Source organism: Carassius gibelio, chromosome B15, assembly GCF_023724105.1.
Source record: "Carassius gibelio isolate Cgi1373 ecotype wild population from Czech Republic chromosome B15, carGib1.2-hapl.c, whole genome shotgun sequence".
Lineage (NCBI taxonomy): Eukaryota > Metazoa > Chordata > Actinopteri > Cypriniformes > Cyprinidae > Carassius > Carassius gibelio.
In genome coordinates, this window is record NC_068410.1 from 9,195,355 (window position 1) to 9,212,429 (window position 17,075).

Sequence of the window (17,075 nt, forward strand, 5' to 3'; positions counted from 1 at the left end):
TGTAATCAAAACAAAAGTTTTGGCATTTTTAAAAAGTTTCACACACAGACAACAATGTTGTCAAAAAATAATCCTCATTCACACGGATCTGTTAAAATGATTAAAAACGCTGTCACTTTGTCACTTTCTAAAGAAACATTACGCACCTGTGCACATACCTATTCTTAAAGTATTCATCATGCCTATAGACTGAACGTGTGATACACATAGCATGAAATAACTGTTTACACAAATTCACATTTTTGAAGTTTACAGAGAGGATTATGGTATAATTTTCAACTTTTGAAACCCATTTTTAAAAATTGGCATTTTCATGCCCCCAAAAGTGCTGTTGTTTTGTAAATGAACAGCCAAAATTAATAAAACATCTTCCATTTTTATTTAATAACTGTGTTGTGTAAACCTAAAAACCTAAATTAACTGGTTTTATCAAAGTAAAAATTGATAGCAATACATTTATCTATACCAATAAAATTAATTTTATGGGTTAAATCAGAAGTGTGGATGTTTCCAGAGCACAAAGCGCTGTAGAATTCGCTGTATTTAAAGTATGTAAAACTCTTTAGTCTAAAAAATGTCTACATAAGCTTTTGATTGTCTTCACTTGGAGGTCTAACCATGTAATTTTAAGAGATCAGATTTTGGATGGTAACATTTGAACTAAATTTACACATTGTAATTCAATGCTTAACATTCACTGGTACTCTAAGTTCATTGCAATAATAATAACAGTTGCACATTCATGTCATTATTGGTCCATTGGGACCTTTAGTAGGCCTATGTCAGTCTGATTGATGAGATCTGGAGGGATTTCATTAATGGCGTCCATTTGGTTTTGTCACATACAATAAACAACTTGATAATTAACTAATTGTGTCACTAATTGTGTTGATGTTAAGAGGTCAATATGAACAATGCCACTAACAATACCTTTGGGATGACGAGCTTGACTGTAAGTTGTTTTTGAATTTAAAAAGGTTTGAATCAGAATAACTTTAAAAAGAAAAGAAGGTGCACATGATAAACATGCCCTTAGTAGGTCCACTGTTTAAATTTGCTTTTGTTTCTAATAGTAAGTCATTTATATATATATTAGGGCTGTCAGTTTAATGTGTTAACTTAATTAATTAGTTATAAAAATAATAATTATAATAACGTGATTAAGATATTTTAACTCAGTTAACACATGGCCCCACCCCCAGACATGTATGTCATCTTACATTTCAGACAGTTGCCAAATATGATGCAGGACAATAATGCCATAAATGCAGTTATGCACTAAAATTCAAGATATTGGTGCAAAAATTCCCCTGTATGTGTTTTTTGTCTCATATTTATATCATACCATATCACACGAGCAAGAAGAGCAGCAGACTATTACACACATGTATAGATGTCCTATTCAACAGCCCCAAGCACATAGATGCGTCTGCCATCTTGCAATGGTCAACTTGACATCATTCACCATACTGAAGTTTCTCAGAGAGCCATTGAGCCTTTCTGTGCAGGATTGTGGCATTTTTTGAATATTCAGTGAATATTATGGTGAATGACATCCAGTTGACCATTACAATATGGCGGACGGCTTACATACAGCAACCCATAGAAACAGTTGCTAATATACTATATACTGTATATGATTACACAAGTGCTGATTTTGTCCTGAATATCACGAGTTTAAATGTGATTTTATACAACAGTTCAGTAAATAAAACGTTTATTTTGTGTTATATTTTAAGAACAATATTATGTATTTTTGCTCAATCTTGCAAATAATATTTTACCTTTAAAGTACACATTAAATCAAAATTGACCTTATTTACTTTACCAGCGCAACTAGATAGTCTTGATGTGAACAATTATTCAGTGCAAGTTAATCCACTGAAAAAAATGGCATTCATTTTCTGATGACGTCAGTTTGACAGCTTGAGATGAATATCCTTAACCACGCCCCTAAAACCGTTAGTTTGTATGAGGGAGAGACAGAGAGGAGGGGCGCAAAAATAAGACCATGCCATCTATTCAATATTCCGTTTCAGCTGGAAATATGTCTCTACACTGAAATAAAGTCGGCAGCAACTTCTGATTCACTCTTTCCTGAATTAATCAGCCGTTTGAATGAATTACAAAATACATTTACTGGCACCTGCCAGCAGATTTAGTTTATTATTTAGAGTATAATTGACTTAATAATAATAATAAAAACATTAAAGGTATAGTTTTAATGTATAGTATATTTATAGCCTATTCCCCAATTTTTTTTTATTATGTCATCATTTACTCGTTTACGTCCCTCATGTCAATTCAAACCTTTCTTTGGTATTTTGAAGACTTTTTGTAAAAAAAAAAGCTGTTGTGGTTTCCAAAGCCTTTCATTGTATGAACAAACAACACTCAGGTACTTCTCAAATTATTTCCTTTTATGTTCCATAGTTTATGTTAGGCCTAAATTGTAGCCTAAATATTTATCTGTAATAATTTTATGTTGTTGTTGAATCAGATAAAATATTTCAAAAGCTACAATTTGCAATGTCTACTTGATACTTTGATTTAACAAAAAAAAATTTTTTTAATAATCTTTTGTGGGTATTTTCATAGTCAAGGTTATTTTGCAATGAATTGTGATTAATTAAATTAATAAACTGAAACATGTAAATAACTGCATGAAAAATGTTCATCAACTGACAGCACTTCTATATATATATATATATATATATATATATAGAATATGTGTGTGTGTGTGTGTGTGTGTGTGTGTGTTTATCTTTTTCCATGCACTCAGCAGACAAACTTGTATCATTTTAAATATCCAGTCTGAATCAAATAATGTCTGTATAAACAGAACAGAGCATGAGACTGCTATTTTACTTACAGAAATTATGTGTCTGAACTTTTTGGTTTGCATGTCTAATGACAAAAGCAGGCAGAACAAAGATTATCTACACCTTCTATTTTATTTTTTTATTTTTTTTTTCACATAAAAAAACTGATTGTTTCACACTGAAGTGACAGGAAAAAAATCAGAATGTTTTATAGTCTTCATGAATACACAAACCCTGAAAACTGTATTTTACCATAAAATGACAGGGCCTGGCTTTTGCCTAATGATGTTTGTCATAAAATGCCATTCATGATAGCAGATATCAGTTAACACTGAAAATGACATTATGCACTTCTGCATTCTCTATTATAATTATGCAAGTAAGCAAGACATTTGGAACAAAGCAAATAAAAATATTCTTTGCTTTTAATCTTCTGCTAATTTTCTCAAAAGTTGTAAAGGTTTTTTTTCTGATGTGGTATTGTTCCCTTTAATTGGTTTCAGATGTAGAACTGGAGTTTGTGGATTGATTATGATCAACTAATATTTGTAATTTTCTATATAATAAGTGAGAAATAAAGAATTGTTACACTGGTGAAGGCAAAATTAGTTGTTGTTGTTGTTCTTTTTATATAGCTTAACAATAATTTTATTAATATAGGTCTTGGCATTATTGTGAATGCATAAATTTTCCCTAAAGTGAAAATAGTTGTGCAATTGCCCTCTACATATTAGAAATAGTTTATTGGAATTGTCTTTGAACATCAGCAGAAGGCTTTATGAGACATCTTGGCACAAACTTATATAATAAAACACATTTAAAAATATATTTTTCTGTGAAAGATTTTAAGGAAATGTTTTCGGATTTCGTGGCTGTTCAGTCCATAAACAATTGGGTTCATAACAGGAGGCACCAAAAAAATAAGCATTCCCACAATTTTCTGCAGATTTGCATTAACATTTGAGAACCTGTGGGACAGGATGTAGAAAGTCACAAAAATTTCAAACATGACGAAAATGACCAGTTGAGCAACGCAGGTGTTGATGGCCTTGCTCTTTGTGTCAGACCTACTTGTAACCAAGCAGGTAATCAGAATCTTCACATAAGAAAATACTTGAATGGAAACACTAATAATCTGCATAATGGCTGTTGTAAATAAGCCAAAAATGTTGTTAACTATAGTATTACCACAGGTCAGCTTAAAAAGAGAAGGGTTATCACAAAACACACTCACAATATGGGATCTACATCTTGACTGCATTCCCTGCAAGGAAAACAGTGTACAAATTAATAAAAAGTCAAACCCCCATACAAGAGCCACAATCCCCATAACAACTCTGGGTGTCATTAGACTATTGTATCGCAATGGCATACAAATGGCAATATAGCGATCAAAAGCCATGGCTGCCAGGATGAAAAAAACACCACCTCCATACATGTGGAGCAGAAAACCCTGGAGAACACATAGGGGATAGTATGTATTATTGGTTTCTGTCACAATGTCAGAGAGAACCTTGGGAAGCATGGAAGTAATTCCCACAAAATCATTCAGAGGGAGGCTGAACAAAATCACATAAATTGGCTTGTGAAGACTTTGTGTCAGAATAATGAGGAGCAACAGGGTCAGATTACAAAAAGCACCAAACATGTAGATGAAGATGCCAAAGATAAATACGGGATATTTTGCTCCTGGAGGGATGGAAAATTGATCCAGGGTCAGCTCAAAACTGACTATGATGGATAAATTCTCCATTATGACTCTGGAATCTGTGGAATACAAGAAAAATAATAGTATGTTTACATTCATATCAATAAAACACCAAATTTCCCTTTATTCAATTAAAAAAATAAAACAATTGATCCAGGTTCAGTTTAAAACTGACTATGATGGATATGTTCTCCATTATGACCCTGTGAAATCTTTGGAAAAGTAATTAATGATATCAAATTACCCCAAAATATCTTTATATAATATAACTTGACAGGCAACACAATTAATGTTTCTTACCTCATGCAGTAGAAGAGACTACATTCAAGTGAAGTCAGTTATGAAGGACAGTGAAACACATTTGTCTTATATAGACAAACATATTTCTGACATCACCTACATCTGAACCCCTCAAGACAGGAAAATTTGTGGGGAAAAAGCATGAAACTAAAAGATGAAGAGTAGCGGGAGACTTGGGACTACCACAACAATCCTGAATACCTCAAATTAAATTGGAAAAGTAAGATATCAGCTATGTTTGTATGTTTTCAGGGCAGCGTTTTGCAGAAGAATCATAGGCATGTAAGTAGATCATAGAAACTATTGATATAACCAGATCGAGTCAATTAATTATCACTTTCAGTGAATGTCAAACATGGTTTGATGTCCTGTATAAGGTGCATGTCAAAAAGAATGTCATATTATTTTAATCTACTCATACTTTACTTTAATCTATTGATACTTATGGCTATGTTGATTAGATTTCAATCAGGCCTAGCAGACATGAGGAACAGCTCCATTAGCAGAATATCGTCCTTTATTGGCTTCTGTTTTTCAATGAAGAACCATTAACATCCATGGAACCTTTTCATTATAGGTAGGGTGGCCTTATGCACTGTTCATATGGGACACATTCTGGCCAGGATTTTAATATTGCCTAAAACATCCAAAGCAGTTTCAACAATAACATACAGGTATTGTACATAATCGAGAGGCTGCATGTGAGAAGGTGAGATCTACAGGGAACGATATATGTGCACGTGATTGTTCGTGCGAGAGCGATTTGAAACGAAAGGAGCCGTCTGTTCTATTCTCTATAGCTTTAAAGAATGTCACACACCAAATCTTTTCGTGTGTACCCTGCATTAATGGTAGCAAAGCCCAGGTTGCCCCTGCTGGTAGAGTATGGAACTACACTCTAAAAAAAGAAGGTTCTTTAAATGTTCTTTACATTTACAGTAGTAACGGTTCTATTAAGAACCATAGAATACTGAAGAACCCTTTTATGCTGAAATTGTTCTTTGTGTTAGAGTGGACTGCAACTGCAAAGCATCATCATTTGGACTACTGTGGTACTGCTCTTTGTCACATCTGTAATAAATTATTATGATTAAGTTACATGTTTCTATCTGTTACATTTCTCTTATAGACTTTATACACTCACTCTTTATTGGTTGATTTGTTCTTTATAAAAATGAATAGAAAAACCAATGCAATACGTTTTTTTTATTGCACAGTTACATGATGTGTGGGTTTTAAGTCTGATTTTCTATTCAGTTTAATGTACTTTATTGGCATAGATTGTGTGTACGTTAAAGAATGACACAAAATGAATAATTGCGATCATAATAATATACAAGGTAATGATATGAAACATAAAAATTCCCAGACAGCAATATAGTGTTGGCCCAGAAACGGCCCACATCTGGCCCGTGTGAAATCCATTCGGGCCGGATCTGGGCCGACACTGCTTGCTGTCTGGGTTGGATCTGGGCTATATAAGGCTCAGGTTTGGCTCAGATTTGGGGATTCTGGTTTACTTAAGGGTGAGAATTGGCACCAATAATAAAACCTGTTTTGGCCCAGATCAGGGCCAGCTAAGGCTGATTAACTGGCTGAGATTCGGGCTTGTTATGGCCCATGTGTGGCCCGAGTCGTTAATCCAGTTCTGGGCCACTTCCGGGCCGTCATTCCTTGAGGTACTTGGGCAGAGGGAAAAGTTAGATTTCTCTAACATAAACTACAATCTTAAATGTGGCGCTTACACTTAGTTTAGTGTCTATGTCACGGCTCTCAGCCCGCCCTCTGTTTGTTGATAAGACGGCTGTTGCGGAGCCGGAAAACTGGGAGATGGTATGCTGTCTCAGACTGAGTACAGGAGCGAACTAAAATTGAGCAGAAGTACGAAGTCTGACATAGTCAGGCTAAAACCATCCTGGGAGACCAGCCAAAGAAGCCAATCAGCTTAGGCTGGTTTTAGCAGTTTTTCAGTAAGGAGTTTTTAAGCTAAGCTATGGCAGTAGACAGCTTAAAAACTCCACATATCTTATTGTATAAAAGTTTTCACACCCTCAATGAAAGTCTATGAGATTTTAGGTGATTTTGATAGTCTGGTTTACAAAAACCATAAGTTGGATCAGTAAGAAAAGATATACCACACCAGGTCAGACCGGTCTGAAGGTTTTAAAGGAGAACATAATGTTTACATTTTGGCTCAGAAGAATATTAATACATTTACATAGTAGATCAGTAATTTGTCTTTCTCAATCCAATTTAATAATATGAAAAACTTACCCAGGCATATATTTGCTAAGCCAATGAGTCTCTTTTTCTTTTTATTTCTTTCTTTCTTTTTTTTTTTTTTTTTTTTTTTTTTACAAACGCCAGACCATTTCATCACCTTAAAATGTCTGAATTATGAGACCTGTGGGAGAGTCTATTAATGGCCTGTAGTTTTGTTTTGTCACTTACAAAAAACCCTTTGATAATAAACCTCTAGTGCTTCAAGACAATTCACCAGTTATCCAACACCCTAACTAAAAACACTGTTGCTAATAAAACCTTGGGGATTTATGTCAAACATCCTGTACTTGCAAGTGATCTCAATAATTTTTTAATCATAACCAAAACTTCTTAAACAACAAAGACTTTCTTAACATAAAACATAAAAGAACAATTTTTTTACAGTTTTGATTTTATTAAATATTTCTATCATGAACTAATACATATCATTGTCAGACAATAGTTTACAAATTTGGCTGTAAAGAGAATGCAGAGCATGAAAAATTTAGTGAGAGTCACTGATCTAGCTCGGTTCCATATATAATTATGTATCAATAACCCAATTTTACTGCACATTGTGGACACATCTCCTTTCTAACAGTCTGATTCAATTAATATATTTCTTAATACATTAGCATAGAGCTTCCTGGCCTTGATTTGGGAGTGTCAAGTTAGTTAGATGTATTAAATGTGCCTTAATGTGAAACACAGATCTATCGGAATCCAGAATTCTCTAGACTTATGTCAATGTACCATGAAAACACTGACCCTACTGGGACTAAAGACCAGAGAGGAAACATATTAATTAAGTTTGTGAAACATTGGTCAAGGGAAAGCTGATGTGAGTTGATTAAGACTGTAGGGAACAAGGGCCTGAATTTAATAAGCGAATTAAGCCTCAGGTCACTTTAAATGTTGTAGAGTTACTGGTAGCATAGCACAGATTGCCCCTGCTGGTAGAGTATGGAACTACACTCTAAAAAAAGATGGTTCTTTAATGGTTTTTACATGTACAGTAGTAACGGTTCTATTAAGAACCATAGAATACTGAAGAACCCTTTTATGCTGAAATTGTTCTTTGTTTAAGAGTTTAGGATTCTTTATTCCAGCCCTTTTTGTTTTTTTTTAAATCTGTAACTGTCAAAGCTCCTCATTACTGATTTTCTGGAGCTCAGCCATCCAAATACACAGACTGTCAACACACTCACAACAGTTAAATGATTTCATTCTTACTTACTTGGGTTTATGCATAAACATACCTAGGCACAAAAAGAAATATATTGAAGTTATCCCATGACTTTATATCATCTTTTTCTTTTAATATACTCAAGGGCTTACATTCTGTCCATTTTTGCTTTTGGCCTTCATAGACATTATTGTTTTTACATAATCATATAGACAACTCTAAACTCAATTATTTATTTGAGATGCATCATGCCACAACCTCATCCTCTCAGAAAGAAACTAACACTCAGTCACTTCAAAATTATGGACTTAGCAATCATAGAGAATTGTGAAGATTTTTCACTGGAACTGTCTTCATCACATATTTTTTTTGTTTTACTTCTTTATTTATTTATTCATGTTCAATGTCATCTGTCAACTGTTGTTAAGAGCACTGACATTTTTGCTACAATTTCACTACACTCAAAGAAAAAAGAAAAGGCTCATTACTAATTTTTTGGACCTTAGCCAAAAACACATAAACACACTCTGATTTATTTCTTAAAATGTTTATTATTTTAAACTTTCAAACTGTGTAACGGGTTTCCTACCAATCATGTATTTTTCTCTTTTTAGTTTAAGAGAACATGTAAGTGCGTCCAGCTTTGTAAGTAAGTAACAATGATATAGAATTTATGGTTTATGTTGTTAGAATTTTTTTATTTATTTATTACTTGGGTTTATGCATAAACATAACATTGTGAAGTGCTCACATACTACTTTCGGCCTTCATAAACAAAAGAGTTTTTACATAAACAAATGGAAGGAGGTACATTGTAACTCTAAACTCAATTGTGTATTTCAGATGATGTCACATCCTAAAACCTTGTCATCTGCAGAGAGAAAGTGCTACTCAATCACACTAAAATACACATAATGATGGCCTCTCAAAGTATTCATAGAGGATTGTGAAAATACAGTATTTCACTGGAACTTGGTCTTTATTACAATATTTTCTGTTTCTTTTTTGTTTTACTTCTTCAAGTATTTCTGTTAAGTGTCAATTGTAATTTATTCATGTATTCTGCTAATAACGGTTGTTAGATCACTGTCATTTTTGTTACAATTTCACGTCATTTAATATAATAAAAATACCTAATTGACACAACATGCTGTTTTTGTTGTTTTTTATAAAAACCTTGATAGACGATATATGATTTTTGGAGTGGCTTCTTAGTAACTGTGTAAAACAACTTGTTTTTTCTGTCCGCTACAAGGAGTAATAGAGTCACATGATTGACTCAAAATATGATAGTGATCATGAAGGAAAGCATTCAAGACATTTACCAGGCAATTTCTGCAACTGTGTCGAATAGGAATGTAAAAAAATTGCAGTACATTAGACCTTTGTGAGTGAAACTAATTGTTTTTAAATGTGATGTGAATTGTTTCTAAAAGTGCTGCATGTTGGCATGTAAAGAGTTAATTTCAAGTATTGAATGGAGGATCATTTTACAAGGAAAAGCAATACATGTCATGAAGTAATTTTCTGTTGCAGTATCTTCAGTAAGCCTCTTGAGTTTATTAGAGTCTAGGGAACACAATAATTGGCCCTCTTGGATCTCTTGGCCTGTATTGTTTTGTTGTTACAGTATCTGTTTGCAGCAAGATTATTGCCATAACTGTTCTGTATGACTGTATGGCATTTCTAAAAACAAAAGTATGAAAATAAAATAATTTAATAATAAAATTAGCAACAACATTGTGCAACATCATCAGACTTGAAAATGTGTGCCTCAAAATATTGGGTTTGTACATAAATCCATCATTAGTGGTGAATCTTCAGCCAGCTTTTCCAAACGAAAAAAAAATATTTTAAGAAGATCTTTTGCTTATTAAAAAGATTATTTTTAAAAATACAACATTATACCATTTTAATGCCCTCTTGTTATGTAATATCGTGTATTGGAATATCTTGCATTGACAAAACATTCAACAATAATGAGATGAGTGGATTATTTCGTTCTTCAGCGTCCTCTAGCGGAAGTAGTTTGCTATTACAAATTAGTTTTTGGCAAAGTTATCTGGTGATTGCCTTGGGTTCACTCTTTTTTCTTGCCTGTTAATATGAATTTCATGAGTTTCATAACTTTTTTGTTTGTTTGTTTGTACTTTTTTTAGTGATTAACTTGTTCTGAGACTACAATAACATCATGCCGGGTGGTTGGTACAGTTACGTAATACACGGACAGCTTTGTGTCTTCAGAATTTAGCAGAAATCAATATGTGCTCCTGTATCACCCTCGTTGTCACTTCTACAGGCCTGCAACTTTAAAAAACAGGCAATGGCCACTTTGTAACCTGATCAAGCCTTGAATAAATGATGGAGCAGTATCTGGGTTCACTATTGCCACGGTTGTTGCTGTTTGCATTTCTAAGGACAGAAACCAGCTGAACAAAGATAATCAGGCTGAAAGACATTTAAACAACATCTTGCTATTACTAACCCTAAGGATGAATCCTGAGTAGTAAGTAGTTTTGGCTCTCAAGATTGCTTGTCTACATTATTGCGGTGCTAGTTTGTCCTTTTGTTTACAGTATATTGTTTTGCTAACAGTGCAATGAATAGTGGAGGCCTCTAATTTGTGCCATTAATCTTAGTATTATAAATTTTGCCCCCAAATAATAGGTGAATAAAAATGCATGAATGCCCAGTACAGTAACATGTCAGTAATATCATAATGTTTTTCTCAGTGACTACCTGTTCAAGTTGTTGCTGATTGGGGACTCTGGTGTAGGAAAGTCGTGTTTACTTCTACGGTTTGCTGTAAGCTAAATATTTTACCCTTAATATTCTGTTTAAAAGTTCTTTCACTGTACTGATGTTTCAAATCTATGTGCCGGTTGTTTTTATCAATGTAAAACAAAATATATGTATTTTTTAAGAATCTGTCATGGAAGAAACGAGCTGATAATTCTGTTGATGACATAATTATTCTAACAGGATGACACCTATACAGAGAGCTACATTAGCACTATTGGAGTGGATTTTAAAATCAGAACTATTGAAATGGAGGGGAAGACTGTTAAACTGCAGATTGTGAGTAAAGACGTTATAGACATTTATATACATTCATATTCAGACTAAGTTAGTTGGTTTGTGACAGGCATGTGTTGCTTTTTTTTTTTTTTTTTTTTGATCTGTTAGATCTGTTTTAAACAAATGCTTGTGGAACAAGACATTTAAAAGAGAATTATTTTTGTACAAAATATTTTTGTATTAAAATTGTAAAAAGTGACAAAAACTAATAATATGCTGATTAACCACCAGTCACATGGCATTTTTTGCAAATAAATTCTGTTCATTTTTTCATGTTTCTTTGTCCTAAAGTGGGATACAGCAGGGCAAGAGCGATTTCGAACAATAACATCCAGTTATTATCGAGGGGCACATGGGATTATAATTGTCTATGATGTCACAGAGCAGGTAATACTATTGAATATTACAAAATGTTATGCAGTTTTGGGAATAGAGAATGTTTAATGGAGTACTTTGCTTTTACAGGAGTCTTTCAACAATGTGAAGCAATGGTTAGAAGAAATTGACCGCTATGCCTGTGAAAATGTCTCCAAGTTGTTAGTCGGTAATAAGAGTGACCTTGCCTCAAAAAAGGTGGTAGACTTTACCACAGCAAAGGTAAGCACACTCTGCTAATGCAAATTTATGGTCAAGTCTGCTCTACAGAAATGGCAGATCCAAGCAATTATTTAATTTGCACTGTTTACAGGAATTTGCGGAGTCACTCAAAATCCCATTCCTGGAGACGAGTGCCAAGAACGCAAACAACGTAGAGAAGGCATTTTTAACAATGGCCTCTGAAATCCAGAAGAGGGTTGGGACGGACAGTGTTCAGAATGAAGCTATTAAAATGGGATCCAAAATAAACAGTGCCCCCTTATGGCCTGGTGGAGAGAAGTCAGTAGCTGAGGAGGTCAGCTCTTGTTGTTAGTGCTCAGCATCTTTTAAATTCAAGTTAATATTTTTGTTTATCATTTTATGTGTTTCTCTTTTTCCTTCTTTTTCATTCTGAATATGAAATAATTCATTGATTTTATGTTTCCATGAGCTAATGAAAGTTGTACATGCCTTTTCTGTAAATGCTCTTTTCTCGTTTTTGGTAATGAACCAAACCTGTTAGCCTCAACCTCTTATCCTATTATAATCTCTTATGCTGCATTTATTTAATGAAAAATACAACAAAACATTAGTATTGTGAAATATTATTACAATTTAAAATAATTTATTTTCTGTTTTAATATATTTTAGAAATGTAATTTGTTTCTGTGATGGAAAACTGAATTTTCAGTAGCCTTCTTAAAAGAAGCAACACAAAGAAATCTAAGAAAAGTTCAGCTTAAAATATGTTTACTTTTCAATTTCTCAAAAAATAAAAAATGTATATACATTAAAAAGCTTTTTATGAGTGTCAAGCAATCTCTCACTGTGCATTGCATATACAGAAGCATTTGCACTGCATTTGAATCTAAATAAACACTCAGATCAACCTAATGTGCAAGTAAGTATTACATGCGCAGATAAAGCACTGGCCCAAGAGTTGCTGTGCATGACACTGCATTATATGTGTCTCAGTGTCATGAAGAAATAAATAGTCATTACCTCATCTCATTACTGAAAAAAATTCAAGTAATAATACAATTAAGGAGATGTAATATACATTATGTGATGGTCATATCTGGACATTTAGCTGAATATATGATATTCATTTTTATGATATTTCAAAATATTTGAAAGTTGTGCATCTTGATTTATAATAAAAGCTCTGAAAGGGTTAAACTTTTTTAAGTCAAGCATTGCAAGCATTTGAATCAAACACAAAATGCACTGAACATTACTACACGACAAAACAACTCAGTGCTAACAAGCTCAGCTGACAAGATCACAACATAGTATTCAATCACTAAAAGTTTTAGGCCTGTTTCACATATCCTATGGGCTCATTTTGAGCTGCTACAATAGTAGAAAGACTTATACAGACACCTCTAAAACACAATGCAATGCACAATTCAAAATACAGAATTTCATATATTAAAGGTGCTGTAGGGAACTTTTGTAAAAAAATATTTTTACATATTTATTAAACCTGTCATTATGTCCTGACAGTAGAATATGAGACAGATAATCTGTGAAAAAAATCAAGCTCCTCTGGCTCCTCCCAGTGGTCCTATTGCCATTTGCAGTTACAGACCGCTCCCGGTAAGAAATCAACCAATCAGAGCTGCGGTCCGTAACTTTGTTTGTGTTCAAAATGTAGAAAAATGTATATAATAAGCGAGTACACCATGAATCCATTTTCCAAACCGTGTTTTTAGCGTGTCCTGAATCACTAAGGTGCACCTATATTAAGTGTTTATATTCGGACTATTTTAGATTGCTTCGGGGGTACCGTGGCGGAGTAACCCAGTACCTTTTTGATTCTTCATAGACATAAACAGAGAGAAGTAGTTCCGGCTACGATGTTCTTCCGCAAGATGCAAGCAGTTCTGTTTATTAACCGCTAGAGCATCAAAAGTTCCCTAACGCAGCTTTAAGTAAGTTTAAATAAAGTATTTCCTTTAAAAACACGTGTCTTTTTTCAAACAAATAGGTTGCTCCATCATTTTATGTTGCTCTAATTCAAAAGTTTCTATTTCAAAAGATTTTTTCTGCTGATTTCAGCATGAAGTGCTCCAAATGTTCTTTCAGTGCTTCTTCTTGACCGCAAAACTGCCTGTATGCATTGTGAAAGCTGTTACTTGTTAATATGGTCAGGGTGTGTGAAACAGGCCTTAAACTGAAATTTACAATGAGCTTATGTAACAAGAGAAAATAAAAACCGTCAATACACATTACAACCAGGACTTTTTGCCAGTAAATCTAGCCATGTTGGCCAATTTCAGCCTCATGCATTCGCTCTCCTCTGGGGTCCTCTTTGAGGTGCATTCAAGAGTGGAGTCAGTCTCAAAGGAAATGGCTGGGCCGTGTGAAAGCAAAGCCGTTGCCGTCTTTTCCTCAGACAAGGTGGTTGTGGGGGACTGTAGGACCAGCCTGCTACGCATTGAATGTCTCAGGCGTAGCAGCAAAGGCCTGCGTTGAGAATACAGCTCCCTCTCTGGCCTGATGCACAGGAAGCAGGCGGCACACAAAATGCGAAAAATGTAGATCCATCCGAGGTAGTGAAGCTCCACAATGTTCAGGAGAAAACAACCCAGGCTAATGCTAAACATAAAATTAAGGAAAATGGTCTTTTCAGTGGCTCGCGACACAAAACAATCAGTCCGTGTTGGACAAGGGTACGTTTGGCATCTAAACAAATGAGGCACCTCAAATCCAAACAGGTAGTACTGACCAACAAGAAATGTGATCTCTAGGACGGAGCGGATCAAGACGTGAACAATATAGATGAGGAGAACCTGACTGGAGAGTGTGGTTGGATCCTTGCCCTCCTTTCCGAAATCATCCTGCAGGAGACTTTGCTCTATGCTTTCTTCATCCCGACCACTCCATTCTTCTCCCTGGTGTCCATATCCCAGTCTGACACCGTCCCCTTCCAGCTGCCCAGAATAGTCTCCCACGGAGTCCTCAGTCTCTGCCTGGACCCTCTCTGTCTCTATTTTCTCGTCTTTGGTGACTTTGTGCAGCACGTAGATTATGTAGAAGATGGAAGGTGTTGAGACCAGCACAATCTGGAAGACCCAGAAGCGCAAATGTGAGACAGGGGCGAAAGTGTCATAGCAGACATTGTTGCAGCCCGGCTGCAGCGTATTGCAAGTGAACTTTGACTGCTCATCGCTGTACACGGCATCTCCAACAAGGGTCACCAGCAGGATGCGAAAGATCAGAAGCACCGTCAGCCAGATCTTACCGATGACCGTCGAATGATTCTGAACCTCTGTTAGAAAGCGGCCCAGAATTGACCAGTCAGCCATTTTTTTTATCTGGAAAAATAAGGAAATAGTGGAAAGGCAAAGAATTTATGTTATGTTGTTATCTAGTATATTATATAAATTTTATTTCTTGAAAGAATAGTTTACCAAAAAATGTGGTTTTATTAACAAAGTTCGGGAGAAGCACGGTCAGATAATCATTCAATTTGGCACAGGTGCATCTCGTTTAGCTAATCATCCTAAATAGCACACAAGCGTATATATATCCAGTCTTCCTACCTCCTGTCCCACGACAGTTTTTTCGGCATCCCCCCTCCACCCCAACTCCTCACTTCTAATCTATTTATCCCAAATTGGGGATAGGGGGAGTTATTTGGGTTCGGGCTGTGCTCCGGGCCCGGACCCCTCCCCCAGGACAGCATGCCAAAATATGCCTACTATTCGCCTTCAGATTAGATGTAAGGGTGAACTCGTGAAATGTAAATTTGCTGAAATTTGCGCACCCTCAGGTCATCAAAGATGTAGATGAGTGTATTTCTTCATCTCAACAGATTTGGAGAAATTTTACATCAATACATCATCATTACATCACTTACTAACTAACAGATCCTCTGCAGCGAATGGGTGCCGTCAGAGTAAGAGTTAAAATAGTTGATAAAAACAATATAATCTACAACACGACTTAGTTCATCAATCAATATTTTGTAAAGATAAAAATATATATATATATATATATATATATATATATATATATATATATATATATATATATATATATATATCTGTTCCGATGAAGACACTCAACTGCATCATGAATGTCCTAAGGCTATAATTTTCCGCAAATTTTCATTTTTGTGTAAACTTTTCCTATAAGAAAGTTAAATAATCTACTCTTTAGGCAAATTAAAAACAATATTCCAGAAAATGTTCATTTGTGTTGCCAACATGTTGATATATGTTGATTTAAGTTCTTCCTCATGAATGTTTCATGTTTAATCTAATTGCTTGATTGTGTCATCTACATTGAGGTGAATCTAGATAAATTTGTAAAATCTCTCAATTATCCTGAATTATCCTTATATCCTCTTTACAGTCATTATTTAATTTGGTAGGACAATAAAATGCCTCAATCTTTTAATTAAATTGTACGACATCATGACCATTACATTGATTAATCTAATAAAAAGACAAGAAAAAAGACACTTACCTATGGATAATTTGTATACAAAAATGGCATTGCCAAAATTTGCATTGCTACATTTGAAAAACGGTCTGCTTGTCACCAGGAAAAGACCTCAGTGTGTGAGCTGGGGGAAACGGGCTGACCACAGGCATCTATCCAAACCCTCATTGTACTGTTTTCAGACAAAGAGTCCCAATGTACAATGTCACAAAGATTTAAAAATACAATGGGATGCAGCATCTCTGAATGTCCGTGAACAGTCAAACAAATTGTTCAAAAGAACCTGCTGGAATGGAGAAACAATGCTAATTCATGAGAGATTTTGTCCTATACCTGCTCTGGGAGTGTGAAAACTAAATAATTTTCTCCATGATAAATATTTAAACACAATATGAAAATAAACAACATTTAATCTGTACTGACCCATTCACTCATCTTTTTCTTATTTTATTATTGAAAAAATAAAATTTATTATAAACACAACATAATATTTCCTCCTTTGGGTAAAAACAAGCAAAACAACAGTCTTTTAATATAATAATAATTCAGTCATGAAAATTCTAATTAGAATTTAGTTTTCAAGTGCAATACAACATTTCAAAATCATAGTAGGCTACTAAAAGGTTTATAACCTTAAAGTTACAGTTGCATCTGCTGTACTATAAAATAAAAAATAAAAAAACTGCAAGCA

At 34.5% G+C, this 17,075-nt stretch overlaps 3 protein-coding genes across 3 annotated transcripts; 1 reads left to right on the forward strand and 2 right to left on the reverse strand.

Moving 5' to 3' along the window:
- Positions 1–3,639: 3,639 nt before the first annotated feature.
- Positions 3,640–4,575, reverse strand: LOC127973051 (olfactory receptor 52J3-like). Its single transcript, XM_052577085.1, has one exon. It carries the CDS (start codon positions 4,573–4,575, stop codon positions 3,640–3,642), a length of 936 nt encoding a protein of 311 aa, XP_052433045.1.
- A 6,195-nt stretch (positions 4,576–10,770) lies between these two features.
- On the forward strand, positions 10,771–12,502 carry LOC127972219 (ras-related protein Rab-1B-like). The gene is made up of 5 exons (XM_052575563.1): positions 10,771–10,784; positions 11,011–11,083; positions 11,261–11,356; positions 11,822–11,953; positions 12,045–12,502. The coding sequence occupies exons 1-5, from the start codon at positions 10,771–10,773 to the stop codon at positions 12,264–12,266; spliced, it is 537 nt and encodes a 178-aa protein (XP_052431523.1). The 3' UTR covers positions 12,267–12,502.
- A 1,661-nt stretch (positions 12,503–14,163) lies between these two features.
- On the reverse strand, positions 14,164–15,524 carry LOC127972217 (gap junction delta-2 protein-like). The gene has a single exon (XM_052575562.1). It carries the CDS (start codon positions 15,241–15,243, stop codon positions 14,164–14,166), a length of 1,080 nt encoding a protein of 359 aa, XP_052431522.1. The 5' UTR covers positions 15,244–15,524.
- Between the last annotated feature and the right edge of the window lie 1,551 nt (positions 15,525–17,075).

Coding starts and splice junctions, on each gene's coding strand:
- LOC127972219 (XM_052575563.1), top strand. Junction 11,084..11,260: donor GTTTACTTCTACGGTTTGCT/GTAAGCTAAATA, acceptor TTATTCTAACAG/GATGACACCTATACAGAGAG. Junction 11,954..12,044: donor TAGACTTTACCACAGCAAAG/GTAAGCACACTC, acceptor CACTGTTTACAG/GAATTTGCGGAGTCACTCAA.
- LOC127973051 (XM_052577085.1), bottom strand. CDS start 4,575: ATGGAGAATTTATCCATCATAGTCAGTTTTGAGCTGACCCTGGATCAA.
- LOC127972217 (XM_052575562.1), bottom strand. CDS start 15,243: ATGGCTGACTGGTCAATTCTGGGCCGCTTTCTAACAGAGGTTCAGAAT.